The sequence below is a fragment of the Lissotriton helveticus genome, chromosome 1_1 (assembly GCF_964261635.1).
Source record: "Lissotriton helveticus chromosome 1_1, aLisHel1.1, whole genome shotgun sequence".
Classification (NCBI taxonomy): Eukaryota; Metazoa; Chordata; class Amphibia; order Caudata; family Salamandridae; genus Lissotriton; species Lissotriton helveticus.
The window spans coordinates 1,664,934,998-1,664,961,297 of record NC_136057.1 but is presented as its reverse complement, the minus strand read 5'-3'; the positions used below and the strand labels follow the sequence as shown (position 1 = coordinate 1,664,961,297).

The window sequence follows — 26,300 nt, the reverse complement described above, 5'->3', positions numbered from 1 at the left end:
TGGCTTTTATTAGCCAGTCGTCCAAGTATGGGAAGACATGTATTTGTTGTCTTCTTAGGTGAGCTGCCACCACTGCCAGGCATTTTGTGAACACCCATGGTGCCGTTGTGACACCAAACGGAAGGACTTTGAACTGATAATGTTGTCCTTCTACCACAAATCTGAGGTATTTCCTGTGGGCTTTGTGAATTGGGATATGAAAGTAAGCGTCTTTTAGATCCAGTGTAGAAAGAAAGTCCCCTTTCTTCAGTAAAGGAAGTACTTGTTGGAGCGTGACCATGTGGAAATGTTCCGAATTTATGTATGCGTTGAGAGGTCTCAGGTCCAGTATTGGCCTTAGAGACCCGTCCTTTTTGGGAATTAGGAAGTATAGGGAGTATACTCCTGTTCCTTGTTGGTGCTGTGGAACCTTCTCTATGGCATGCTTTTCTAGTAGGGATAGTACTTCTTGTTTTAACAGTGTCAGGTGATCTTGTTTCATTGGACGCTGTTTGGGGGGGATGTTTGGTGGGGTAGATGTGAGTTCCAGGCAATAACCATGTTGGATAATTTGTCTCACCCACCTGTCTGATGTGATGTTTTCCCAGACAGGTAGGAACTGTGATAGGCGTCCCCCGACCGGTGTTATATGGTCTGGGGGGAGCTGTATGAAGTCACTGCTTTGGGGTTGGAGAGTTGCGGTTGTTGTTGTTTCCGCAACCTCTACCCTTGTTGTTACCTCTGTAACTACCTCTAGAATTACCTCTGGGTGATGTAGGTGTAAAAGAGGTTTGTTGCTGGCTTGTACCTGTATTTTTGGATCCTCCTCTATAGGTGGACCTACGAAAGGAACCTCTTTGTGTCGGCTGTTGCAATGCTCCCATTGATTTAGCCGTTTCCGTATCCTTTTTCATCTTTTTTAAGGCCTCATCTGTCCCTGTGCCGAAAAGTGTTTTCTCATCAAAAGGTTGGTTCAGTAATGATGTTTGTACCTCTTGTTTGAACCCTGAAACTCTGAGCCATGCATGTCTCCTTAACATGATGCTTGTGTTTATAGATCTTGCTGCAGTGTCTGCCGCGTCTAGGGCGCACTTGATTGAAGTGTTAGTAATTAACTTCCCTTCCTGTATGAGTTGATCTGCTCTCTTTTGATGTTCGTTAGGGAGATGTGTGATGAGGTTTTCTAACTCATCATAATGCGCTCTGTCATACCTTGCAAGTAGTGCTTGTGTATTAGCTATGCGCCAGCTGTTTGCCGCTTGAGATGCTACCCTCTTACCAGAGGCATCTATTAGCTTAGACTCTTTGTCAGGAGGTGGAGCTTCTCCTGTAGATAAAGAGTTTGCTCTCTTACGAGCGTTTGTGACTACTAGTGAGTCTAGAGGAATTTGCCCTTTAATGAATATTGGGTCTTTTGGAGCTGCTCTATATTTCTTATCAATCCTTGGGTTCAGTACCCTAGCCCTCACCGGGTCTTTGAATATTTCTGATGTGTGAGTGAGAAGGCCCTTAAAGCATTGGTAGTGTTCCTTATGTTCTTTGTGTAGTAGGTAGTGTTTCTAATAAGAAATCCTCTATTTGAGGTTCTGCATGTAGTTCTACCTTGTGGTATTTTGCTGCTCTATTAATGAGTTGCGCAAAACCAGTATTATCATCAGGAGGTGAAGGTTTTGAAGGATACAGTTCAGGGTCGTTATCGTTATCTGACCCTACATTGTACTCTTCCCATGGGTCTGCCTCCTCTGGGATTGTGTCTTCATCATCCCCAGGATGTTCTCCCTCCCCTGTGTCACTTTCTACATCTGTTGTAGGTGTAGATGGTCGTGTGGGAGGAATATTTGGCCTATTGTGAGGAAGAGGAGAAGAGGGTGTGTCTCTAGGTTTTGGAGAATGGGGAGGAGTTGTATTTGTCCCCATTGTTCTCTTCTTCGGATGAGTTCTGTCGTCCGACTGTTCATTCTTCCTCTTTTTAGGTAGTTCTGTGACTACCTTGCCAGTTTGTGGATCAATAAACAGAGTCTTTTGTTTAGGATCTGTTTTATATTCCTGTGTCGGTACCGCAGTTTTCGGGTCCGAAAGGTGTTTTTTCTTCTGACTGTCCATTTGTGTTTTCGGCACCGAGATTTTATTCGGATCCGATGTTTTCGGTGTCGAGGGTGTTTGACGTCGAAACGTGTTTCGGTGTCGACATTGACTGTTTCGACTTCGAGCTTTCTTTGACATGGAGCTTCGGTGTCGATGTGGGTCGTCTATCGGAACCACCATGATGGGAGACAGAGTGTTTCGGTTTCGTTGCCGGGCCCGAAGGCGGGGCGTCGGAAACTTTTTTCGGTTGCCTGACCGGGCTCGAGGGCGGGGTCGACACCGTGCGGGGTCGGTTCTTTGGTAAAGGGACGTCGTCACTCACGGTTTGCTGGACGTCGATTTCCTCGACGTCTGACTCGTCCACTTCTGACCCGCTTCGTCGACCTCCTCTTCCTCCTGTTCTGGGTGCTGGTCCTCGAACAGCTCCGGGATTGCTTGTGACTGCATTCTCGATACCTCGTGTCTTCGGGCTCGACGGTTTCTAATCGTCGATTTTGAAGAAAATGCTGCACAGGCCTCACAGTCCCTGGATTCGTGTTCAGGGGACAAGCAGAGGTTGCACACTTCGTGTAGGTCCTTGTGTGGGAACTTAGCACCACACGTTGGACATTTTTTGAATGGAGTCCTTTCCATGGACTCCGGGCTGGACTACGTCGAGCTGGTCTTCTCGTAGTCGTCGTTCTTCGAAACGCGTCGAGATGGAATTGGAGTCGCGTTCGATAACAATACCGTCGAATTGGAAAGGGTTACGCGCCGAATATAACCTTTATTGAAGTCGGTCCGGAGCGCTTCGATCCTCATCCGAACCCGATGGCGGAAGAAAACAATCTAAGGATGGAGCCGATGCCCATGCGCACTAACACCAAGAGGAGGAGTCATCTATGACGACAAAGACTTCTCCAGAAGAAAAACAAGTGCAATCATCCGAGCCCAACACCAGATGGCGATCTATTCATAAATGTACCATCTGCAGCCCATATGCCTCGAACGCAATTTTAAGATCAGTAAAAAAATATATAAAATCAACGATACTGTATTCGTGGGAATATTAACCTATGAGGTTAACCTATGAGGTTAATATACACTGCATGGGGCTACTTGTCATCGACTTACATGACTGTTCTTCAGGACCTATGAAAAGGTGGGGGCCAAGGTCCAAGACAGCCCCAAGTAGACTCTGGTGTTTAGGGGGGCGGGGACCAGTCTGTTCAAAGCCAGAAGGGGGTTCGGGTCTTTAGGGTCTCCAGAGCGAGGATGCACTGTCAGTTGATCTGGACTAAGGCTGTGGGGCTAGTGTGCAGTGGTCTTGAAGTCCAGCGGGTCACGGCGGTCAAAGGCACTCATTCAGTGTGACTGCAGAAAAAGACTAGAGGCAGGGACTAGGGGACCAGTCCGGCAGAGCACAAAGGTGAGTTCAGGACATGGAGGTCTCTGGGTGCTCGAGACACCATCTTTTCACTTGGACTCTGCTATGGGGCTCAGGTGCAAAGGTATTTGAGGTGTCGGGTCACCGCAAGACACTTGCTTCGGGTGACAACCTGGACATGGGCACACAACAGGACAGCTGAGCCACTCTGGATGATGGCTTTTGCGGTGCAGACGTCCCTCATCGCTGGTTGGTCACCTTTGGGTTAGTGTCTGGATTGAACCACCAACAGATCTTGGCTGCTGCAAGGGGTCTAGAACCACAGGTATTGGTGCTGGAGGGAACTTCGAGGATCTAACTTCTTGTTACTCATTGGGGAGACGGGGCAGACCTCGGAACTCCTCCTCCTGTGTAACTGCTGCGTTGGTGAGGCCAGGCAGCAGCCGGTCAGTAAATTGGAGCATGCGTTTCAGTGTAGGTAAGAAGCAACACCACTCCATGGGGGATGCTAGCTGTTTTGTTAAGTGCTGGCAGCACTCCTAGGCTTATGGATGCTTAACAGCTGCAGAACGAGTAGCCTTTATTGCAACTGTCGGGGACAGAAGGTAGGCCGGCAGGGTTGGCGCCAAGTCAGTGGCTGCTCCTCAGTTTACGGCTCTTGGTGTCCTCCTTGAGTCCCAGGATGCTTGTTTCTGGTCCAGGGAGGACCTGGTTTGGCAGTTCGGGCTGGAATGTTCCCACAAGGAACAGGGTAAAGACTGATTCGCCTATGGCGGAGTCCAAACTGGGGTGGTGTGGTGAACAAAAGAATGACGGATTAAACCCAGATCCTTGTGACTGGGGGAAGAATGTCTGCATTGTCCAGCATTCAGTCCATCAATTGTTTCTTTTGCATATGTCCTCCTTGAGTGAGCCAACTCTTCTTTTCTGGTGCCATTGGCTCCCCATAATATTAGATTTAGGGGATTGAAGGGTAGTAGCTAATGGGCTACTTAGCCTTGGGGTCACTAAACCCTCAATATGACCACTTCCTGCGAGGACTGGGCATAACCCTGTCCCAGAGGTACTAGCTCTACCAGAAACAATATGGTGGAACCCTTCCTTGGGGTATGACAACCTGATGTGTTGTACCATCTTAGTTTTTTGTGGAATTAGTCTTGCTGGGTCAGGGTTATGCTCATTTCCCACAGGAAGTGATCATATAGGGAATGTAGTCACCCTAAAGGCAAGTAGCCCATTGACTACTACCTGTAACATCCCTTAACACCCCTAAATGGACTATTAAGGCGGCACCCCTGATGCCAGGAACTTAGATTCAATGGATCCTAACGAACAGGACAAAGATCTGCAAAAAAACGAGAAATTAAGACTGGATGTGGACATTTGGTGCCAAATCTTGTATGCACCAGTATCTATTATCGTGACCAAGTGACTCGTTATGCAGTTGAGCGTCTGCCAAGAACTCCGGTTATTGCCGGCAATCTCCCTTGGAGTAGAGGAGCTACTCCCATGCAGTCACCAGAGAGCCACACAGCACCCATACCCGGTGTATCAGACCACTCGCAGCAAACTAGGCCAGTGCGAATCCAATCCGGACTCCCACTGCACCAAGACTAATCAGCCGTCGAGGGACGTCCGCACTGCAGAAACCCACTTCCCGAGTAGTGCAGCTGTCCTGATATTGCACCTTCAACTGGCGAGGGACTTTAGAACACCGAGCCCAGCCAACCCAACTACACACCTGGGCATCGTAGACCGGGATCCGAAAATGGACTACTTTTTTGCTCCCAGGACCTTTGTGACCCGAGCCCCCGTTTGGAGCTCCTAGACTCGTCCACAAGATACAATTTGCAGTCTGTTTTTACGTGGCCCCACTTATTTCCAATGGCTTAGCTTGCAAAGCTACTAAACCCGACCTCTGTAAACCAACAAGGGCTGCCTAGAAACTACACAGTGTACCTCGTTTGTGTCCACTATATAAAATCAGCTTCCTACAGTCCTCAAATAGAATATAAAGCACCCTGCTTTAAGGATGTAAGGCCGCTGCAGAGGTGACCCATCATATACAGTGACTTGAGCATTGTACACAGGTGTGTGTGCACCATGTTTTGTTTTTACCATTAGGTGCACCATGTTTTGTTTTTACCATTAGTTGCACCATGTCACGCAGTCTGCATGCAATTTGTTTGGGGGTCCCCTTAGGGTGGCATAGAAAAATGCTGCAGCCTTAGGTACCTTCTGTGGTCCTCCTGCCGTAGGGACCCGGGGTACCATTTACTAGTGACTACTGGGAATGCCAAAGTATGTCAATTGTATCACAATTATATAGGTTAACTTGTTTTAGGGAAGGAGCATTGGCAATGGGGTCTGGTTAGAAAGCTTTCAGTGCACTTCCAGAATGAAACCAGTATTGGTGAGCAAAATGTTTGAGTGACTGACAAAAAAGGGCAATCTCCTACACTCACTGCCACCCAACAGTACTAAAACATGCGGAAGGTATACCAAATGGGTCATTATAAGACTTAAGTACAAAAATACATGCCGCCTTAAGCTAAATTTCCCAACTTTGAGGAGCTAGCTACATAATCCTCCATCAAATTCTCACTCACATCTAATAAACACACTAGCTGCTCGGACTAAATGAAGACACTAAAATCACCAGAAACAAAGGTTCCTTCAGATCTCATAATCTTATCGGGTCACTGGGTGTCAGGGGCAGCACACAGCAGCGTCAAGTGTTGGGAAAAGAAAAAGAATGAGAGGAAGAAAAACTAGAAGGCAGATTAGTATACAAGAAACCTGACGCTGCGTCAGTGTTGCCCCTTGGACCCTCGCTGTGAGCTAGTCATCACAAGGAACCATTGCTTTCAATCCCACACTAACTTAATTGGTGCCATTATAAATAAGGAGCTTCAAAAATGTGTTAAGTGCTCAAATAATTTGCCCTTCTCTTATATCAACGGTATGTCCACTCTAACCATGCATGCTATTCCACCAAGGATAGATTTTCACAAGCACAGATAAAGCATTAAGCACATATTGTAATTCAATACTTTATTATAATGCACAATAGATTTCCACTGAATGATACGGCTGTGCCAAAATGTAATCTATTAAAACACTTCGACCACCCTACATCCAAGGGTCTTGTCCAGTCTTGTTTTAAGAATGTGCCATAAAATGTTTTTTGCAAAGTTTGGCACAACTGCAAACACAATTTCCCATCTAAAGAGGTTCCACCAAAATTATTCCTAGAATTGAACCAAAGGTTATTCAAAGTAACCTCAGCTTGCATAAACACAATTTAAGCCAGGGCACGTTTACCAGAATGGGTGTTCTTGGTCTGTTTCTGAAGAAATCACTTCATTTTTTTTTTTACTTCAAAAGCAATAGGAAAAAGCTATAGCCCACTATAGGTCAAACTGTTACAGGTTTTTGGAAGGCAACGCTTAGAAGAGATAAAATATAATTACCTGTTGTGCATCAGTATCAGACTGGAATGTGATGTACCAGTTATTATTGTGTGCAAACTCGCAGCCTATCACTTTTGGACAGTTTTCATTTTGAAATAATGCTTTAACCTCCTAAAGGAAATAAAAACATAAGAAACAGGCTATTGATAAAGTCTTATATATAATAGTTATCAAGCCGACATATTCACATCAGTCTAAATAACCAAAATAAACCAACAGAACAATATTTGCAGGAATTCACTGGAACACTGGCTCCACCTCAGACTTCTGAACTTTTAATCTACCGTACCTCTCACTTCACTGTTCTGATGATCACTGTGTGCAGGGGTATCAGGCCTCTACGTCACCTCCTTCCTGCGAGTCAGATTCAGACTTTCACGTCGTCTGCCCCGTCCGCCCGCTCCCAGGTATCCTTTTGCCAAAGTACACTAGTCCATAAAGTCAGGTCTTAAATGACAACAGCCCATTTTGACACACAGCAACACCCTCATAAACAAGAACATACACTCTATGAAACATTAAACAAAAACATTTCATGTACCTCAACTGGTGTAGTTTCTGGGATCTCACGAAGAATTATTATACATCTTTTATGGTTTGGTCTCACTTTTTCGCCTTTCTCGTCAACTTGCACCATTGGGGAAGCTAAATATTAAATTAAATCTCATCAGAAAAACTTTTCAACATAACATTTCCAAGAAGCTAAGTTAACTAGAAACAATGTGAAAAAGTTGTACAAATTATACAAATTAGTAATGTTCAAGCTGATCTAATATTACAGGATCATTTGGTCAGACCCTATGCAGCAGATTCAGCAACAGTAGAAAGAAAATATCAAAGGAAGACAAAAGTAAAGACTAGGTGGTAGCTAGAGGGACGCTTAACAAACCATTTCATGTACAGCATCATAAACAACATACTACCAACTTAATGTCTCAACTTGTGAATGTTTCTTAACACAACACTGCTTTCTTGCTATCACATTAATGAAAGTAAATTTTATCAGTAAGCTGCTTTTCAAGTTTCGCATGCATTAATTTACAGAAGCCAGCTACTAACACCTAAGACCCTTAAAGGTGGGTTCATCTGTGGTCAGCAGGTCTAGGAGTGAGAAAGGTGGGCAGAGGTAGCGGTCATATTCCATCCTACAAGGCAGCCTCCCTCACCCAACATTTAAGGTCTGTTTTAGGCAGCAGTTGAACAACTGCTTAAACGCTCAGGGCATGTAGACCTGAGAGTTCAAAGTCAACACTGCAAACAGATTTAACAGCTTCATATTTCAAGCACAATCGTAGCTGAACTAAATAGCACGTATCACAATTAAGTGGGAGCTTGCTCAGTTACCATGAAGGCTTTCAGTTTATCTAACTTCTACATTATGACCGAGAGCACAGAAAATTAAAATCGGTTTGCGTGTAGTTTAATCTGTACAAATGGTACAAGTCATGCATCCCTTTGGACTTAAAAACCAGCATTAGATCAGGAGCTGGAAATGGTTTTTAGAGCAAGAGCTCTTAGTAATCTCATCACTAATGATTAACAAATTCCACCATTGTCTTATCGTTCTAAAAAGGCCAATGAAATAAAAAATAAAAATAACTATCTGCCTGTCCACCACATTATGAAGATTTAGCTTCAAACTACAACTAAAGCACAAGTTACTTACCTTCGGTAACCATATATCTGTAAGAAACATTACTTAGTGTTAGATTCCTTACCTTAGAATATCCCCAGGCATCACACTGGATCGGGAAAGTTTTGCGTAGCAGTACCCCTGCGCGCCGGTAGGCGTCGCCTGCGGCTCCGCGTCAGCGCCGGGATGACGTCGGCGTACTTAGACAACGCCCTCGCGCGCTGACGGCAGTTCTTGTACATAGCTTTCCACGCAGGAATGCAGAGACAGACACTGGTGCCATGAAACTAGGGCCCTGAAAGGGATGTCCTTAACCCTAGATATCTGTTTGCAGAGGTGATGGCAACCAGGAATGCAGTCTTGACGGTCAAGAGACGAAGAGGGCATTTGTGAAGTGTCTCGAAAGGAGCGCACATCAGATAGGTTAGAACAAGGTTCAAGTCCCACTGAAGCATAACGAAAGGAACAGGAGGAAACATGTGCGTGATGCCTTTCAAGAATCTATTTACAACCGGGGACTTGAACAAAGAGGGCTGATCAGGGAGCCTTAAGAAGCCGGAAATGGCAAAGAGGTAGCCCTTGATAGTGCCGAGAGCAGAGCCTTGCTGGGCAAGAGAAAGGAGGACAAGGAGAACCTCAGAAAGGGGGGCAGAGAGTGGATCCACAGCCTTTGCTGTGCACCATGCCACAAATTTATTCCATCTGCAGGCGTATACCGATTTTGTGGAGGGATGCCTGGCTGCCAGAATCACATCACAGACTTCAGGAGGCAAGTCAAATGGCCTCAACTGCCGCCGCTCAATCTCCACGCATGGAGGGGGAGGCTGGACAGGTTTGGGTGGAGGACCGTCCTCCTGAAGAGGCAGACGAATCGGGGGACCAACTGACATGCTGAGCAACTCGGGATACCAGTATATTCGTGCCCAGTCCAGAGCCACAAGGATGACTTGGGCCCGGTCGCGCCTGATCTTCAGCACTCTGGGCAGAAATGGTATAGGCGGAAAGGCGTATAACAGACCGCAGATCCACTAGCGACGAAAAGCGTATCTGAGCGAGTGCAGCCTTGGAAATTCCAACGCGCATAACTGATGACATTGTGCGTTATCTTCGGTGGCGAATAGATCTAACCAAGGCTCTCCCCACTGGTGAAAGAGGCCTTGCGAGTTCAGACTCCATTCATGATCCATCATGCACTGGCGGCGGTGTTCGTCCGCCCTGACGTTCAGGGAACCTGCCAGGTGTTGAACCACCAGGGTGACGCCCTGGTGTTCCAGCCATTGCCAGAGGCGCAGAGCCTCCTGACAAAGGGTCCACGACCCCACCCCGCCCTATTTGTTGCAGTACCACATGGCGGTGGTGTTGTCCATGAACACCTGCACTACACTTCCCTGGACAGAAGGAAGGAATGCCTTCAGTGCAAGCCGGATCGCCCGCAGCTCCAGAAGGTTGATGTGGAGCCGGGACTCCGCCGGAGACCAGAGGCCTCTGACCTCCCTCTCTCGCTCCCATGTGGCCGCCCATCCCAGGAGGGACGCATCAGTCACCACTACGTGCTCCGGTTGTGGTAGGGAGAGAGATCTGCCGCTGAGCCAATCGCGGTTCGTGAGCCACCATTGCCAACGGTCATGCAGTGCCCTCCGAGATCCGTACGTGGTCCGACAGGTGGCCCTTGATGCTGTGCCCACTGAAACTTCAGGTCCCAATGCAGAGCCCGCATCCGCCACCGGGCGTGATGCACCAGAAGGATGCAGGAGGCCATCAGCCCCAGGAGCCGCAGCGTCAACCTGACCGAGACCCAGGCTGAAATATCAGAATCAGAGCCTGAATATCCCGAACCCGCTGTTCGAGGGGGATAAATCAGAAACTGCGCTGAGTCCAGAACCGCTCCGATGAAAAGGAGCTTCTGATAGGGACACAGGTGTGACTTCAGCACGTTGATGGAGAACCCCAGCGAGTGGAGGTCGGCCATAGTCTGGAGGTGGGAGACGACTGTCTGGGGCAAGCCCGCATTCAACAACCAGTCGTCGAGATAGGGGAAGACTGAAACCCCCAATCTGTGCAGATGAGCTGCGACCACCGCCATCACTTCCCTGATCACCCGTGGGGCGTTGGTAAGGCCTAAGGGGAGCACGGTAAACTGAAAGTGCTCGTGGCCTACCATGAACCGCAGGTAATGCTGGTGGACCGGTAGGAAGGGAATGTGGAAATGTGTCCTGGAAGTCCAACCGTACCATCCAGTCTTCTGGGTCCAGGGCAGCTAGGACCTGAGCCAAAGTCAGCATCTTGAACTTCTCCTTCCGGAGGAAGCCGTTGACGCTCCGAAGGTCCAAGATAGGGCGTAAGCCCTTCTTGGGTACCAGAAAGTAGTGGGAATAGCAACCACGTCCTACTTCTGGCCCAGGAACGCGCTCGACGGCCCCCTTGGCCAAGAGGGCAGTAACTTCCTCATGTAGAAGTCATAAGTGATCCCCCGGCATGCGGTGGTACTGAGGTGGCATGGCTGGAAGGGCCCTGGAAGGGGAGGGAGTAGCCCCTTCAGACGATTTGCAGCACCCACCTGTCCTATGTGATGGAGCGCCAGTGAAGGAGGTGATGGCGAACCCTGCCCCCCCCCGATCCGGAGGAGCGGTCGGAAATGCAGTCTGGGAGGTAGAGGCCTGGATCACCAGGCTCTCAGGGGTGGGGTGAACGGATAGGAAGCTGGGGTCGCCCGGAGCCAGGCAGTGGCGTCGGGCCACATTCCGATCTACAGGGAGGCCTGTAGAAGGGCTTGGACCAGGTGCCCAACAGAATGTCAGTGAGGGCTTCGTTAAACGGCAGGAGAGGCTCAGAGGAGCTTGCCTGCGGTTTGAGCACCTCAGTGAGGTTAGTCCTCACGGCCGCGACTGGAAGCTCAAGAGCCAAGGCCTTGGCTGCCCTAGTCAACACCACACTGTAAGCAGCCCCTTCCTCCGTAGCCACGGAAGGAGGGGAGACAAATCCAGTGTCGGGCAAAATGTCCAGACCACTGGCCTCCCGCAGCTCGTTTGCCCAGTCCTGGCTCAACTGCCACTGCAGTGCCAGAGGGTCCTCAGACCCCTCCCAATCTCCCTAGTCATCCATCTCCTGATAGTCAGGAATAAATTATGGAGCCGGGTCATCGGTGAAGGGCTCACCGACCGGCGTCGAAGACGGCGCCGGATCCGGGCAGGGGCGGAAGCACCCGACGGTGCCGGGGCTGAAGCACCCGACGGGGCGGGGGCCGGAGCCACTGGCCGGCTTGGGCTCCTAGACAGACCCACCGGGCCCGAAGGCGCCTCGGTGGGGTCTGACTGAGGGAAGCGCGACCTCATGGCCGTGAGGAAGGCGCTGATCTCCTCCGGTGTCGCGTGCAGCCCAGGGACCGGCGGGTATGGAGCTGGACGCGGCGCTTGCGGCTCCGGCAGAGCCGCGTGGGGCGGTGTCGCTTGATCCTCCGGGGGAGCCGCGCGAGTGTCGGGGGGAGTCAGAAGAGCGATGTCGCTTTTTCCACTTCTTGTACCTAGACTTACCTGAGGATTTTGAGCCTGACGAGTGGTGTCGACTCGCCGAGCTGTGATGACTTTGGCCCCGCGACCGGTCCTCGACCTCCTCCTGGACCGCGACCTCGAGCGGCGCGGGGCCGACTGCCAGAGCTCGAGGAGCTTGCGGGTCCGCTCCCGCCTAGCTTTCGACATCAAGGCTCAGCAGTCGGGGCACAACTTGTCATCGTGGTCGGCCCGAGACAGTGAAGGCACCGACTGTGGCGGTCGGTAACAGACATCAAGCGGGTACAATCGTCACAGGGTTTGAACCCAGGCATCCCTATCGGCACCGAGAGTAGAGTAGCGACTCGAGAAGATCCAAAAGAGATAAAAAAGTTCAGTCAAAAAAAGTGACTAGGAGTACTGCTATTCCCGGATCTGCGCTTGCTGGCGTGGAAAAAAGAAGGACTGAAGTCAGCGCGCGAGGGCGGCATCTAAGTACTCCGACAAAGTCATCCCGGCGATCACGACCCCGACGACGGACGCGGAGCCGCAGACAACACCTACCGACGCACAGGGGTACTGCTACGCCAAACTTTCCGGATCCAGTCCGACGCCTGTGGATATTCTAAAGTAAGGAATCTAAGGTAAGGAATCTAACCGGTTTCTTTCAGATATACTATTCCACCTTTTCTGAATTCCAATTCAAAGCAAAAATCTAACAATGGTAGATAGAATTTCTAACAATTCACACTTACACCGTAACACTTCTAAAATAAGGTCCACATCGGTGGTTAACTTCTTCACGCCGTCCATACTGGCAATTGTCCAAATTGGAACAAACTGATCGCCATCCATTTGTGACATCAAGTACAGATCCTTTGATAGGTTTTCCCTAAAACACAAATTACACTTCATGGATTAGTAAATGCTAAATTTAAGACTCATCTCAACTAAAACCTAGAAACCATACACAAGTCAAAAATCTAGATCAATGATGCCTGTCTAAGTAAACCATACTAGTAGTTGTAGTAAATTGTTTATTGTGTAGTTAATTAAAACCATTACAATGTTCCATAACATAAAATATATTACATATTGCCTTCATGAATTGTTATAAAAGATCAGCTGAAATCAATTAATATCAAGCTTAAGAAACATTTTGCAATTTTTACAAGATCTGCTAATATTGTAATGAATATGCTACTTACCAGTATGCATCTGTTCTTGGCATGTAGGGCTGCTGACATTCATATCTGTAGCATAGATCGCCGCCTAGTGTTGGGTCCGGATGATTGCACATTGTTGTCCTGGAAGAGTCTTCGAAGTATCACGAGATAGGTGGGCCCTCCCCTGGACTACAGTGCGCATGGGCATCGACTCCATCCCCAGATTGTTTTTTTCCGCCATTGGGTTCGGATGTACTTTCGTTCTCTCCAGTTCGGAATCGACAATAAACTTTAAACTTTATCGAGGCCAAAAGGCCTTTTTTTCGTATCGTCGGTATTGTTTGCGTTCGGTGCCCGGTTCTGTTCAGACTCGCTTCCCGAGTTAGACATCCAGGGAGTCGCGTGACTCTTTGGTGCTCGAGGCCCAGTCGACATCTATGCTACAGATATGAATTCAGCAGCCCACATGCCTCGAACACATTATTCTTTCTTCAAATTCTCAAAATAAGTTAAACATTTGATTATATAACAAATTAATTGTGGGTCCTTCGAGTCCATGCTCATTAAATATTGCTGATCTGCAGGTACGTATGCATTTTTCATTAAACTTTCTCTTAAGCAAATCCTGACGGCAGCGCCCTAGCCCTGGGCAGATACATATCAGATGCGCAAAATCCTGTACTGCTGCTCCACATAGATCGCAGTCTTTTCGGTCATGGGCCCTCCAGATGGGTTGATCGGCATTGGACGGTAATTTCCCAATGCGCAACTCCATATACTTAGTTTTCAGATACGGCGGAAATGTTAAGGCCAGATATGCTGCTGGCTCAGGCCTTGTATATGCTTGTAGGACCATCCATGCGTGCGCACGCCGGCTTAAGGTTGCTTTATCTTCAATTAATGAGTGAGCTTTTGCCACTTTTTTTATAATCATCTGAAAAGATGTCCATGGCAGTTTCCATTGACAGAGAGCCTCCATCTTGGTTATTTTCAGTGAGGAATTAAAGTACTTTGCGTAGTATGATTTTGTATCATTTTGCAGAGTTTCCCAGAGTGCAGAGTTGATAACTAGATCCTGATTCAGCCATATTTATACCAAAATTTGATGGTCTCGTACCTTTTGTGTATTTCCTGTTTTTGTGATCCAAACTCAAGGCGTACTTGGGCTGGCGAGGCATCACATGGCAGATGGAATACTCTTTTATAGACGTGTTTGTATTTTGTCTAATAATGGTGCACTTTTCCCATGATGAACCACACTTCCATATGCAATAGTCGGTAGTAGTTTTGCTTTCATAACTGCAAAAAGTGGGGCAAACGATGGGCCTTTTAGTCGTTTTAGAATACTGCAAAAAGCAAACAGTAGAGCAGTTCCCTTTTTTTCCCATTGTTTCCTGTTGCGTAGCAAATGAAAACCTTCGGTCCAAGTACAAGCCCAAATATTTGTTGCATCAACTACTTCCAACTTGGTGTTGTCAATTCTAAAATGTTGTGTGTTAAGGTCGACAGTTTGTTATAATCATGACCTTTGTTTTTTTTACGTTTATTTCCATTAGATTTATTTTGGTATAATCCGCTAACTCATGGATGGATCGTTGCAATCCAATTCTCGTGTGGCTTAAAAGTACAACCTCATCTGCATAGGACAAGTGTGTTAGTGGCAGTGTACCCAGCCGTGGTGGGTGGGAGTTGACCCAGTCTAGCCTTGGTGTTAAGTCAGCCATAAATAAATTAAAAAGGTACGGGGCCAATACACAGCCTTGTTTAAGCCCTTCATTAGTGTGGATCCTCCGTGTGAGCCTCTGACCATCGGCAATCTTAACACCTGCACCCAGGTGTTCCTGTAGAGGTCGATGATTGAATTTAGAAGTGTGTCTGGTAAGCCCTGTTGCTTAAGTTTGGCCCATAATATATGTCGATTGACGCGGTCAAAGGCCGCTTTAAAACCCACAAAGCATAGATGGAGTGCCTGTCGCTGTCTTAGGCTTTTATCGGCAATTAGCCCTATTGCTAATATATTTGATATTGTACCTGTGCCGCGTCGAAAGCCCGACTGATTCATGGGAATTTTATTGTTTACATCGGACCAGTTTATCAAGTCAGTTAGAATCAAGGATGCATAGTATTTGGCCTCCGCATCAGTCAACGCGATCAGGCGATGATTTGCGGGATCTGTACGATCTCCAGCTTTGTATATTGGATTAATAATCGCACCTCTCCAACATTCTGGGATTCTACTAGTAGTGCTGATCTGAAACAGGCTACCGATCTTGCATGCCCAGAAATTGGGGTCCTGCTTATAAATTGCCCGTGGAACACCATTTTCCCGGTGCACTGTCCAGTCGACTTTATTATGATCTGTAGAATTTCTGTTTCAGCATAGGGTGCTATCAACAGATGTATCTTCGTTCTGCTTTTCATTTGGCTTCGTCACGACTGCGAACGGATGGTCCGTAGTATTTGAAAAATTTGAACCATACTAGTTTCCTATATAGCAGCACATCTGCTTTCTTCAACAATTTTGCATATCCTGGTAACTCACATTTAGTAAATGAGGAATGGATTAAATTACTTACAGTCTATGACATACCTACCGGAGGCCAGACAGTCTTCTAGTACAACATTTTCCGTTATTTGTACTGCATCAGTCTGTATTGCACAAGGTGGGGTTTTAGCATTAATTTAAACGCTGGAGCGTTAGGCGGTCTGGATGAAAAAGGTTCACATATCACAGTACTGCACAGTGGTACTACCTTACTGGACTGCACTATGGTCTCCCATAGCGTCTCTTGGTGAAGTTACTCTCACCCCTCTGAAGCACAAGCCCTTATTACATGACATTTAGTATGCTTCCAGCCTATCCAACTTAACTACCTTAACAAAAGTCTGTACCTTTTTACTTGCACCATGATCTTGTGTGGATCAGAATCTCAAAGCTAGCCTCAGCCTAGGAAACTATATGGTTACTTGTAGGAGTAATTTTCCAGCTTGAAGAATTTTCGGGATTCACACGCTATGCATGTTTCCACAGTCTAGTGGTTGGATCAGGAATTTCTCTATATAGTAGTTATTTTCTTTCTCCCCTGCCCTCTTTAGGTCTGGCCTAGGCAGCGCTTGTGAGGCTCTGGGAGATGCTGGATACAAGATACAAGCTGTAAAAGTTCCGACCATTTTCAAGGACTGCCCCTGTTGCATGTGTTAATCAGAGCTTATGAGCACTATTTCGTTCTTTAAGCTGAAGCACTGTATACCAATGCTTTCGGTTTACGGAGCTCTGCTGTAAAATGGGCTCTACATCTTGCCCCATTTGATGTGCGCTCAAAGACAGGTCTGTTTTGGCTGCAGCTGCCTCCCTTCGGCTTTTGAAACGCACAGCGTGGCGTTACAGTCCCAGCCTTCCGATGGCTGCTGCCGCATCAGTTTTTGCAATGCAATAGATCTTGCATTTGCGAGAGTGAGCTATTGGCAATGTAAATGACAATGCATTTTATTTATGTTTTTGAAACCTGCAAGCGGAACGTCAACACGTACTTTGCACTTCTAGTCCTGGCTTACGAGAAACAAGGTATAGTTACTGCAAGCCTTGCTTCTCATAAACTACTAGGTACAAAGTGTTTTTATGCATCGCTTGCAGGTTTTCAAAACAAAAGGCAAAAGCATTGGAACCCACACAGGGAAGCACCCACCCAACACAAATTGGTTCATATGACCTACCTTATTGGGAACTGCCGGCACATGACTCTGGCTATACAGAGGCATCAAAGCACATATTGGAACCCCTCTGACAGAATTACGAAATAGATGGTCCAAGGACCTAGATAATGAACTGACTGACAAGAATGGTGTATGGTTCTAAAATACCTCAGAAAAATTTCACAGAACGCAAAATTTAAATGTATTCAGTACATGGTAATACACAGGGCCTATCTCACTCCACACCGCCTGCAGTGTATGTTCCCAAATACGCAACGCCACTGCCCTAGATTTAAGACAGAGGCGGATCCAATCCACATGCTGTGGCTGTGCCCGGCTGAGTTTTGGTCGGATGTGGTGGCAATCAGTGCCTCAGCAACAGGCCTCCCCGTGCAGAGTACAGCCGGTAATGGTCTGTTGGGGTTGACCGGGTGCTCTAAAAACGCAGAAGGTACAGCTTTGCTTCATAGACCTAGCCCTGCTGATGGCTAAACACTTGATCACAATGCGGTGGAAATCAGCCAAACCCCCACCACTCCATGTTTGGCGCGGGGAAGTAGTGAGATGGGGTAGCGCAGAGAGCGCTGCAATTAGACGTAAAGAAGCCTGCGGACTGATGCTGGAATCTGGGCATCACGGTTTGATCGCTGGAGGCAGATAAACCCAGCACCATGTGACTCTGGGCAATAGCTTGCTTAATCTTCCCATTGGCCCCCAGGTGGGGTTGGTAAAGGTGGGCACACCTCCCTTCCTGGCTAGGTTTTCCAGCAAGTTCTCACGCCCAAAACAAGGGTCAGAACTGGTGGGAGCAAGTTGCTGATAGCAGCAAAAGGCTGGGAGAAAGCTAACGGACGGCAGGCCTTTGAATCTCCCTCTTCAAGTGGCCTGACCATCCTAGGGGAGAAGGAAAGACAGAATGTGCTTTGTTCCCGGAACTAGAGAGCGGAGGCTCTCTACCCAGGGGTTCAGAACACTGTCTAGTGGTGGCAGATGGCTGGGAGACACTCAGGAAACACACCCACATTGGTCGTTTTTCAGGGGGGCATCTCTAAGATGCCCTTTATGTGCATTTATTAAATCCAACACAGGCATCAGTGTGTTGTTAATGTGCGGGGCACTTTGATCCCAAACTCCCCATACTTTAGTAAAGCCATTTCGGAGCTGTGGAGTTCGTGTTAAATCTCCCAAACCATGTCCTAAAAACAGCTTCACTGCACTTAGTGTCTGAATGGCACAGGCACTGTATGGGCATATTGCGGTTGCAGCTATGCCATCACCTGGTTATGGTGCACCCTGCCTTCAGGGTTATAATGCCTGGAAAAGGGGTGACTTATCCAGGTCCCAGGCAGTGTTGGTGGGCATGGTACACAGTGATGTGTGTTATGTCAACTCTTTGGTTTGCACCAAAATAACCAGTCTGCATTGGCAGAGTGGGGGCATTAGGATGAGCGGACTTGGAGGGTGGCACAATATATACTGCAGACCTCAGAGGCCTTCTCTGGTCAAAAGGCCCTCGGTACCAGAGGTACCTTTTACAAGGAACTTACAGGTGGCCCAGAGGTATGTCAAGCGTGGGTACAAAAGTACAGATTTAGGAAAGAACATATGCAGAGGCCTGGTTAGCAGGATCCCAGCACACACTGTCAATTTGGCATCAGGTACCATGCAAAAAGGGCAGTGTGGCCAGGGAAGGCTTCTAAGGGCTGCAGCATTTATTGTGCTACTCTTAGAGGGCCTGTACCTTTTCTCACACACTGCCATTGCAGACTGCGTGTTTTGGTGCAGAACAAAGTGAAGAGTCAACATGGCACACATCCCTGTGTGCCATGCCTACAACCCTGGCATAGGTCAGCCACCCATCTAGCTGGGTGCACTATACCAGTGGTGAGGGTACAGGTGCATGAGCCATGTACCCCTTTCAGTGTCCAGACCAATTCTTAGACAAGTGCAGTAATGCCATAAAGAGTGTATGGTGCTTGGAGTATCATTACGAACTCGACAGCACCATATTGGCTTTACAGAAAACTGGGCAGTTTGCTATCAAGTCGGAATACTTTCTGTAATTCCTGTTGGTTGATCTCCCATTCGTGGAATGCGGACGTCTGCCTGCTGATTCTGTCTGCTTCCACGTTTTCCTTCCCAGGGCGATGTATTGCTAGTAGGTCTATGATCAGTGGAATGGCCCATGTACAGATTTTCTGTGCTAGCTTTGATAGCGCTACTGACTGTTCCTCCTCGTTAGTTGACATAGAACATGGTCATGGTTTTGTCTGTTTGGATCAACACCCTGTTTCCGTACAGCTACTTCTGAAATGCTTTTAAGGCTAGGAACACTGTTTTTAGCTTCAGGTAATTGATGTGCTTGACCGCATCCTGTTGAGACCATAGCCCCCTGACCTTGAGCTTGTTCATGTGCGCACCCCATACCAGCTGGGAGGCATCCGTTGTGATGGTCACTGTTGGAGTTGGTTGTGTGAATGGTCTCCCTTGTGATATGTTTTGTTCGTTCCACCATGCTATTTCCTGATGCATTGCGTGTGTGACAACCACTAGATCTTCCCAACTCCCAGTTGCCCGTGACTATTGCTGCTGTATCCATCCCTGGAACGGCCTCATGTGTAGTCAAATATCCCAAGTCCCAAAACGACGGAGGTTGGCCTTTTTCTTGCATGCTGTGGTTGGCCATCCTCTGCCTCTCTCTAATCCTGAGAATCTTCGGGGTGAAGACGAAGCAGGCGTTGCAATCCTTGTTTCCGTGGTCGACCGGCAGGCAGAGGTTGCAAACCGGGTGCTGGTCCTTCTGCGCGTATTTGTTTTGGCATTTGCGGCAGAATTTGAATGGAGTATTGTCCATTCCTGCGCTCAGGGTGTCCCCTGCGTGCGCATTCTAGGTTGGATGTCGAAGTCTTCGATGTTCTACTTAGTCGTCGTCCCGGCTCAGTGGTCTTGTTCCTGGATGTATTCTCCAATCTTTCAATAGATTGCAGTCTTTTCCTTCTTTTCTCCAAAATCTCTGGAACCTCTCAGTGACGATCCAGACCCAACGGGGTAAAAAAAAGAATCTGAATCTGCGCCCAAAAGGTGGGAGCTTCCGCAGGAAGCATTAAGACGTCACAGAAAGGACACCAAAAGGTGGGACAGAAGCCAGCCACAAAAAAAAAAAAAAAAAAAAAAACCAGAGCAAAGACTACGATTTCGGACCCAACCACTAGACCGCAGAATAATGCACAGCATAGTGAATCCAGAAAGATTCACGCTGCAAAACGAATAGTTTCTTACCTGTCGGTGTAGTTTTGCAGCTTGAAGATCTTTCTGGATTCACTATGCTGTGCATATTCCGCAATCTGGTGGTTGGGTCCGGATTCGTAGTCTTTTTTCTCTTTTTTTTTTGTTGTAGCCCAGGTGGGCGTCGACGGCCCACCATTTGGTGTACCTTCGGTGACGTCGGCGTGCTTCCGGCGGAAGCTACCACCCTTGGGCGCCATCTTCGGATTCTTTTTTTCTGTCTCTTTCTCCTTTTCTGTCTTTGTAGTGAATCCATGGCTTTGTTTGTTAATCGTTTTTTCAACGTAATTCTTTTCACGTATCTTTTCACGTATCTTCTAAATTTCAACTTTCTTTCTTTCTATGTGTTTCCCACCTTCCTCTCCAGCCTCATCTTTCTGGCGGAAGCGGGTGGGTTCGCTAGTGAATCCAGAAAGATCTTCAAGCTGCAAAGCTACACCGACCGGTAAGAAACTATACGTTTTGCAGCGTGAATCTTTCTGGATTCACTATGCTGTGCATAGATTTTGTAGCGGTTTTCCTGACTTTTGTGGCGGTTGGGTGGAAGAGGAGCGTTGTGGTTGTTGAATATATGTTGAAGCACTTTCTGTCCTACTTGTGCTTCTTTGTTCATCTGTACATCCACGCAATAGTGCTTAGTGAAAGTGTGCACTGAAGCCCATGTTGCCGCCAGGCATATGTCCTGGATTGGTGTGTTGGCCAGAAAGGCAATTGTTGCTCCTTTCTTCCTGGTGGAGTGGGCCTGTGCCCCTCCAGTTAGCTCCTGGCCAGCTTGTTTGTGGCAGAATTTTATTGTCTGTGCGATCCATCGCGCTATGGTGTTTTTAGTGACTGGTTTGCCCAAGTAACTTTGCGAAGGATACGAAGAACTGTTTTGTTTTCCTGTGTTCCTTCGTTCTCTCAATGTAGTGCATCACAGCCCTTCTAGCGTCTAGGGTGTGGAGTGACCTCTCTGCGCTTGTAGTGGGGTTTTGGAAGAAGCTAGGTATCTGAATACTAAGGTTCATGTGGAACCTTGACACCACCTTTGGCATGAAGTGTGGGTCTGTTCTCATCACGACCCTGTCACTGTGTATCTGGATGTAGGGTTCTTGCAGTGTGAGTGCCTGCAGTTCGCTCACCCTCCGTAGCGAGGTGATTGCTACCAGAAAGGCAGTCTTCATTGTTAACATTTGCAGTGATGCTTTGTGGATGGGTTCGAAAGGTGCTTTCATGAGCTCCGTCAGTACCACATTTAGGTTCCATGCCGGTGGCGGCATTCTTTTTGGCGGCGCTATTCTTTTAGCTCCTTCCAGGAATCTTTTTACGACTTGGGATGTGAAAAAACTTCTCCCTGTTTCTCCTCTTGTGTATGCCACAATCGCTGCCAGGTGCACCCTCAGCGAGGATGAGCTTAGCCTTAATTAGATGCGTGAGGTACCTTAGCACCGTGGATTCCTTGGTCCGTTTCCTTTGGAGCTGTTTCTTGCAACACCATTGAGTGAATCTTTTCCATTTTTCCCCATAGCACTTGCGTGTGCTGGGCCTTCTTGCCTCTTGTAGCAACCGCAGGGTGCTCTCTGGTAGTTTTAGGTGTGCGAATTTTAAGTCCTCAGGAGCCAGGCTGAGAGGTTGAGGCTCTCTGGCTCTGGGTGTAGGATTTCTCAGTTTTCCATGGAGAGTAGGTCTCTTTTTGAGAACTTGTGTGGTGGCCCCTGCGCCATCTCCATTATCTGAGAAAACCAGGTCTGTCTGGCCCACTGTGGTGCCACAAGGATGAGCGTCATGTTGCTCTTCATGCATTTGTTGAGAACCCTCGGGATCAGTGGTATCGGGGGAAAAGCGTAGGCAAATGTTTTCGACCAGCTTATCCATAGGGCATTCCCCTGGGACAGTGCCTCTGGTTGCCTGGATGCAAAGTACTGGCATTTTGCATTCCGGTGTGTTGCAAATAGGTCTATTGTTGGCGTGCCCCATTTCCTGAATAGTCTCCGTTTCCCGAGTATTGAGTTCCCACTCGTGGGACGCTGAAGTCTGCCTGCTGAGCCAATCTGCTTCTACATTGTCCTTCCCTGGCAGGTGTATGGCTGGCAGGTCTATTTTTAGTGGTATAGCCCATTTCCAGATCTCCTGTGCCAAGCTTGACAGAGGGAACGACTGAGTTCCCCCCTGTTTGTTTATGTAAAACATCGTTGTGGTGTTGTCCGTTTGTATTAGCACCTTCTGGTTGTACAGGTGCTTCTGAAAAGCCTTGAGGGCTAGCAACACAGTTTTCAGTTCCAGGTAGTTGATGTGCCTGACTGCATCTGTAGGGCTCCACAGACCCCTCACTCAGCCTGTTCATGTGTGCGCCCCACCCGTTCTGGGATGCGTCTGTGGTGATGGTCACTGTTGGGTCCGGTGGTGTTGGAGGTTTTCCTTCTGTTATTCTCTCCCTGGTCCACCACCTTATCTCCTCCTGCACCCTGTGCTTTACAACCACTAGATCCTCCCAACTTCCTGTAGCTTGTGACCATTGTTGTTGTAGCCACTCTTGGAGTGGTCTCATCTGTAGGCGTACATTGGGGACCAAGTGTATGCATGATGCCATCATCCCCAAGATCTTGCTCACAGTCCTCACTGTCAGAGATCGCCCCTTCTGGTAGTGACGTTTCTCCCTCAGTAGGCTGAGCGTTCTCTTTTCGCTCGGTAAGACTCTGCATTGTATGGTGTCGATCTGGGCTCCCAGGAAGATCTTCACCTGCTCTGGTTCCATCTAGCTTTTGCCCCAGTGTATGGAGAAACCCAGGTTTGCTAGCGTTCCTGTCACCTGTTCTGCATGCTCTTTGCATGTCCTGTAGCAGTTTGCCTTCACCAGCCAGTCGTCGAGGTAGGGGTACACGTGTATCCCCTTTCTCCTTAGGTGTGCGGCCACCGCAAGGCATTTGGTGAACACCCTTGGTGCGGACTTTAGGCCGAAAGCGAGGGTCGTGAATTGGTAGTGATCCTCGTTTACTGTGAACCTTAGCATGTGCTTGTGCTGCCTGTTCATGGGGATGTGCAGGTACGCATCTTTAGGTCTATGGTGGACAAGAAGTCCCCTGCCTTTATCTGTGGGATGACCTCTTGTAGGGACGTCATTTTGAATTTCTGAGTTTTGAGGTATTTGTTTAGGAACCGTAGGTCCAGGATGGGTCTTAGACTTTCGTCCACTTTTGGCACTAGGAAGTAGTTAGAGTACACTCCCTTGTGCCGTTCTTTGAAAGGGACTCGTTCGATGGCCGCTTTGAGGAGGAGTTCTTTGGCTTCCTCTTGCAGTAGTTGCAGCTCTCTTCCCGAGTGCTGTCTTTTCTTTGGTTTTCTGTTCGGTGGCCTTTTTTCCAACTCTATGCAGTATCCGAACTGCATGATATTGAGTATCCACTTGTCTGTTATTTTTCTCCATTCCTGGAGAAAAAATCTCAATCTTCCTCCTACCGGCGTTACATGTTCCTTTGTGTTTTGTCAGTGTAGGCCTCTCCTCTCTCTTTTTCCGTGCTCCTCCCCCGGAGGGTTTGGGTGGTGGAGCACATTCTCCCGTGTGAAGTCACTTAGAGGGTGGTTGTTCACCGCCTCTCCTTCTCTGGCCCCGTCCATTTCCTCTTGACCGAAAGGACTGGCCCCTGCTTTGGTAGTTCCAGCCTTGCCTCTGCTGGCCCTGGTGGCCTTGGTTGTCACTCTGTTGCCCCTGGTGGAAACTCTGGTGAGAATCTCCTCGCTGACTTCCACCTCTGCCGTTCGGCCTCCGTGTAGGAGTGCCTCTTCTCATCCCCCTGAACTACAGGGCCCCCATGGACCTTGCCGTCTCGTTGTCCTTCAATTGGGTGAGCTTCTCATCAACTGGGGCTCCGAACAGTGATTCCCCGTTGAAGGGTGTGTTCAGGATGTTGTTCTGAACCTCAGCCTTGAAGCCTGAGATCCTGAGCCAGGCTTCGCTTCTCTCAGTGATGCCTATAGCCATCAGTCTGCTGGATGTTTCTGCCCCATCCAAGGCTGTTTTCAGGCACGAATTGGCGATGCTCTTCCCCTATTCCACAAGGTGTGATGCTCTCTCACGGTATTGTTCCAAGAGGTGCTTGAGCAACTGTCCCATCTCATCCCAGTGCTGGTATTGATGCCTATTCAGGAGGGCGTTGGAATTCGCCATCCGCCAGTGCGTTGCAGCGTTCCTCTCAATCTTCCTGCCCGTTAGGTCCATCCTCCTGCTTTCTTTGTCAGGTGGGGGTCCAGACGTTGTTGGGACGTTTGCCCTTTTCCTGGCCGTTGCAGCGATTATAGAATCTGCTGTGACGGATCCCTTGATGTAAGCCGGGTCTTGGGAGGAGAATTTGTATTTCTTCTCCGTCCTCGGCGTTACTGATCTGCACGTAGCCGGATCCTTGAAGGCTTCCTTCCCCTGGTCTGTGATACTCTTGAGCATGGGCAGGAATCTGTATGGGGAGCAATGTCTCGAGCAGGAAGTCTGCTTCTGGTTTCTCCTCCTCCATCTTAACTCTATAAGCTGCTGCCACCTTTCTGACCACCTCATTGTATGCCCCAATGTCATCCGGTGGTGAAGGCCTCGAGGGGTATGTTTCTACCGCCTCCTCTGGGTTTTCGGCCTCTATGTCCTGCCATTCCTGGTCTTGTGCCGTCGAGGAACCTGAGCCGTAGCTTGACTGCTGCTCCCCGTAATCCCCTTCTGTGTAGTAGAGGTCTTCCTCCTCTTCGTGCTCCGAAGGTTCCGGAGGCTCTTCGACGTCGAACTCCTCGAGCTCCTGTACCACAGTGACGCTCGTTGTCTGCTTCGAAGGGATCTTGAACTTCTCATTTTTTCATCGAAATCCTTCTTTCTCTGAAGGATGTTCTCCATTTCGGCCTCGAGCCTCTTACTCTCTCTGCATCTCTGCGGCCTGTTCGTCGTCAAGCGTTTCGGCCGCCCTTTTCGGCGTCGTCGAAGCTTTCTTCGGCTCCTTTTCTTTCGAAGTCGAAGGCCCTTTTTCGGGGGCCTGCTTCGATGACCTTTGCTTTTCGCTGGTCTTCGGCCTCCGGGAGTCCTTCTCGGAGGATCCGCTGGGTTCTTTTTTGGAGGATGCAGCTTCGGTCGTCGATTTGTTCGGCGCCGGTGCTCCTTTCGAAGCTCTGGGCTCAGACTTTCGAGAGTCTGCCCGTGAAGTCATCTGGGCCTTCGGCGAGGTTGTCCTCGTCGTCTGTGGAGAGGCCAAGTTCGTAAAGCGTCGGGGATTGGCCCTTGCCCTGCATTGTGTGGTGAGCCGTCCTCTGTCTTTCCTGAACTGTCTTCGGCTTGAAGACTGAGCAGGCGTTGCAGTCTCTGCTCTCGTGGTCGATAGGCAGGCAGAGGTTGCAGACTGGGTGCTGGTCTTTCTGTGCGAACTTGTGGTGGCAGTTCTTGCAGAATTTAAAGGGCGTCTTGTACATCCCTGCGCTCAGGGGGGCCCCCTGTGTGCGCATTCCTCCAAGGACGTCGAAGATTTCGAAATTCTCTCCTTTCTTCGTCGTCTCTTCTCTAAAGGTCCTCTTCTCTAAAGGTCCTCTTCTCCCGATCTTCTCAGGTCTTCTCTGTTGAAGATTTGCTATATTTTCTCCTTTCCTCCTCCAAAACTTCTGGAGCTTCACGCGACGATCCAGACCCAACGGCGGAAAAAAGAATCTGAAGATGGCGCCCAAGGGTGGAAGATGGCGCCCAAGGGTGGTAGCTTCCGCCAGAAGCACGCCGACGTCACCGAAGGTACACCAAATGGTGGGACGTCGACGCCCACCTGGGCAACGACTTTTTTTTTTTTTTTTAAAATTAAAAAAAAAAAATTAAGACTACGAATCCGGACCCAACCACCAGATTGCGGAATATGCACAGCATGGTGAATCCAGAAAGATTCACGCTGCAAAACCACTAGTTCTTCCCAACTCCTAGTTGCCCGTGACCATCGCTGCTGTATCCATCCCTGGAACGGCCTCATGTGTAGTCAAATATTTTGGACTAGGTGAATGCACGCCACCATCATACCCACCAGCTTGCTCATGGTCCTTCCTGCTGGAGAACACTTTGGCCTGTATGGTGTAGATCTCTGCCCCCAAGAACATCTTGATTTGCTCTGGTTCGGTTGACGATTTCTCCCAATGGATCGAGAAACTCAGTCG

The 26,300-nt window shown here is 48.5% G+C and overlaps 1 protein-coding gene across 3 annotated transcripts in view; it reads right to left on the bottom strand.

Moving 5' to 3' along the window:
* Nucleotides 1-26,300, bottom strand: part of LARP4 (La ribonucleoprotein 4) — a 308,397-nt gene that overhangs the window by 209,450 nt on the left and 72,647 nt on the right. For all 3 annotated transcript variants that reach the window (XR_013610958.1, XM_078688918.1, XM_078688919.1), the window contains 3 exons: nt 12,777-12,913; nt 7,445-7,548; nt 6,904-7,014 (listed from right to left, as the gene is read on the bottom strand). Coding sequence is in view for 2 of the 3 variants with exons in the window: in XM_078688918.1 (XP_078545044.1) it covers nt 6,904-7,014; nt 7,445-7,548; nt 12,777-12,913 (352 nt within the window). In the remaining variant the exon portion in view is untranslated. The remainder of the gene's footprint in view (nt 1-6,903; nt 7,015-7,444; nt 7,549-12,776; nt 12,914-26,300) is intronic.